This window comes from Cryptotermes secundus, unplaced genomic scaffold (genome assembly GCF_002891405.2).
Source record: "Cryptotermes secundus unplaced genomic scaffold, Csec_1.0 scaffold4613, whole genome shotgun sequence".
Lineage (NCBI taxonomy): Eukaryota > Metazoa > Arthropoda > Insecta > Blattodea > Kalotermitidae > Cryptotermes > Cryptotermes secundus.
In genome coordinates this window covers 7,426-9,786 of record NW_019743067.1, presented here as the reverse complement: position 1 = coordinate 9,786, position 2,361 = coordinate 7,426, and the positions used below count along the sequence as shown (strand labels likewise).

At 45.7% G+C, this 2,361-nt stretch overlaps 1 protein-coding gene across 1 annotated transcript in view; it reads right to left on the bottom strand.

The window, feature by feature from the left end:
- Nucleotides 1-200: 200 nt before the first annotated feature.
- LOC117283027 overlaps nt 201-2,361 on the bottom strand; it is a 7,837-nt gene continuing 5,676 nt past the window's right edge. The window contains exon 2 of the mRNA XM_033755170.1: nt 201-1,898. Within this exon, the coding sequence (XP_033611061.1) occupies nt 359-1,255 (897 nt within the window). The 5' untranslated portion in view covers nt 1,256-1,898 and the 3' untranslated portion in view covers nt 201-358. The remainder of the gene's footprint in view (nt 1,899-2,361) is intronic.

Sequence of the window (2,361 nt, the reverse complement as noted above, 5' to 3'; positions counted from 1 at the left end):
TCACTCCCATGAGCTCGCTGCCATCTTCCGTACAGCACGGACAATCGTTGGGTTCTGGGTCAATGGCTGTTGTGGTGGGTGTGGACATAGGTTTCATTCCTATGTCGTTGGATTTTGGCTCAGTTCGGCGTGGGAAAATCTTTTGGATCAGTGTTATGATTGGTCGTTGCCAAAGTCTGGAGGTGAGGATAATCAGGGATACTATAATGCTGATGGTTACTAGTGCATATACCCAGGTGGTTTGACTGGTAGTCGTTGTATTACTGGCCATGTTTGCCAATAGTTCTCGTAGTTCCACGTACGACTGCTGCTGGTTAGGTGAGCTCCGCCTGGCGATGGTTTCCAAGGCCGCCAGCGCTCAATGTGTTTGTGTCTCATCGAGCATAATCTGGTCGCGCTCTCCGGGCGATATCAGCTCGGGCAGGTGGGGTAGGAATATCTGACTGCCGGTGATCGTCACGTTGGTGTATCCATCCGATACCGGTAACAAAACAAAAGCTTCCGAGTAAAATTGACAGTGTGTATCTTCCGTTAACGTGCCAGTATGGGACAATTCCAAATTAGAACTCTGAGTAGTTCCATTTACTTTACATTTCTTTGTAACAACTGTTGGCGAGGGCAGACTATATATCCAAAAGGGGTGAGGCCCCTTAGCTTGAAGCCATACAGGATTAAAGTTTTCATTAAGAATATGCTTTCGACAAAGGTCATGGGCGAATTCTGCCTGACCGAAATACAAAGCTGAAGAGCAAGATGCTCGAGTCTTATGTATGAATGGAAAGGTGGCTTCACAAATGGCAAATATGCCAAGTTTGCATCGCTGTAAGTCTGCCGTCGTTAAAAGTGAGTAGTATTGCCCATTCTCGGTCACTGCCAGGTACAATGTTTCTGGTTCTATCTGAACATGTCTCTTTAATACCTCGGAATAAGCTGGTAGGGGTACACTCCTAAAAAGGGTCATGACTCGATCTGCACCTCGTAAAGGAATTCGCACTACGAGTCGAATGGCGGTCGTCGTGGCATAAGCCTGCACTTTTGCAACTTCATAGTAAATATACATATTGTCAATAGTAAATCCAGCAATCAATGAAACATCCTGTGGTAACTTCAAAATTACTTGCTGCAAAATCATTGATAAGTTATGTGGGGGAATTAAAACTGAAGATAACCTTCCCGTGGCGCTAGTTTCTAACCCTTCCTGTAAGCGCATCACGGATTGTTGCAATTGTACAACCATAAAGTCCAATTCGCGCATAACGCGTGAAATATTTGCTCTGTAACTTATCAAATTTTCTAAATTTCTAGTAGTATTATTCCAAGTTTTCTTATTTTTCAAGGCGTTACTAACAACATTTTTAAGAATGCGGGCCACTGCTGCTAGTCAACTGCATTCTGGGAAACTGTTTTATCTACTGATTTAAGATAAGTTAACTGTTTCTGAACTGCATGAATGACGTCACCTTCCCTTGTTTTAATGCCTTCCACCGTGTCATGCACTTCCTGCAATTGCTGAGTGGTTGCTATCCCAAACAAGATTTTAAGGGCTTCCCCTCCTATATTAATTGATCCTCTTTTCCGTCGGGGGGTTAAATCAGCATCCGTCGGAACGGGTAACAACTTGGAAAGGGTACGTAGCTCCTGATTTACTTGATCCACGGCAACGCGTGCCTGTTCCACTTCTTCCCAATTTATGAATTTGTTTTGTTGGGCACGTTGACTCCGGCTCCATTCTAAATGAGTGAAAACTTGCTCGATGTACTGCAGGGCAGTTTGGTACCACTGGACATCCAGATTTATCACCAGATTCCAATAGTTTCCAGTAACTAATAGTTCCCGTTCTCGGAGAAATACAAGTCCCTTGTCCAAATCTGGGATGGTTCCTATCTCTGCGATTACACCTGAAATTAAACAAAACTTTGTATACTTTGGGAAAATTAATTAAATCTTTCGTCCTGGAAGTGGGCGAAAATTATATCTCGGGGGTGCTGTGCCACTATTCTCCCCTCTTCTCTCCTCTACTACTTCGACTACTGGGCTAGTGGGCGGTTCGGCTTCCGTCGCCTCGGTATCAGCTAGTCCTTCTACCGTTGGCGAGGGAGGGCTGTCGCACACTATCGGGGTCTCCGCCGGCCTACTGCGCAGCCAATATCTAGTCCTAGATTCTTCCATTGTGTCCGCACTTTCATTAGTAGTTGGCTGAATCTCCTGCCGTCTTGCGGGTTCCCAAATGGGGTCCTGGGTTTCATCCCGTCCATCCGTAGTCTCTATCGGTGGTACTGGTGTAGGGCTACCGCCGATAGCAAAGTAGGTATCTCCAGTAGGTGAGGTCACTTCCTCCTCGTCCCCTTCTTCCTGCCGGTT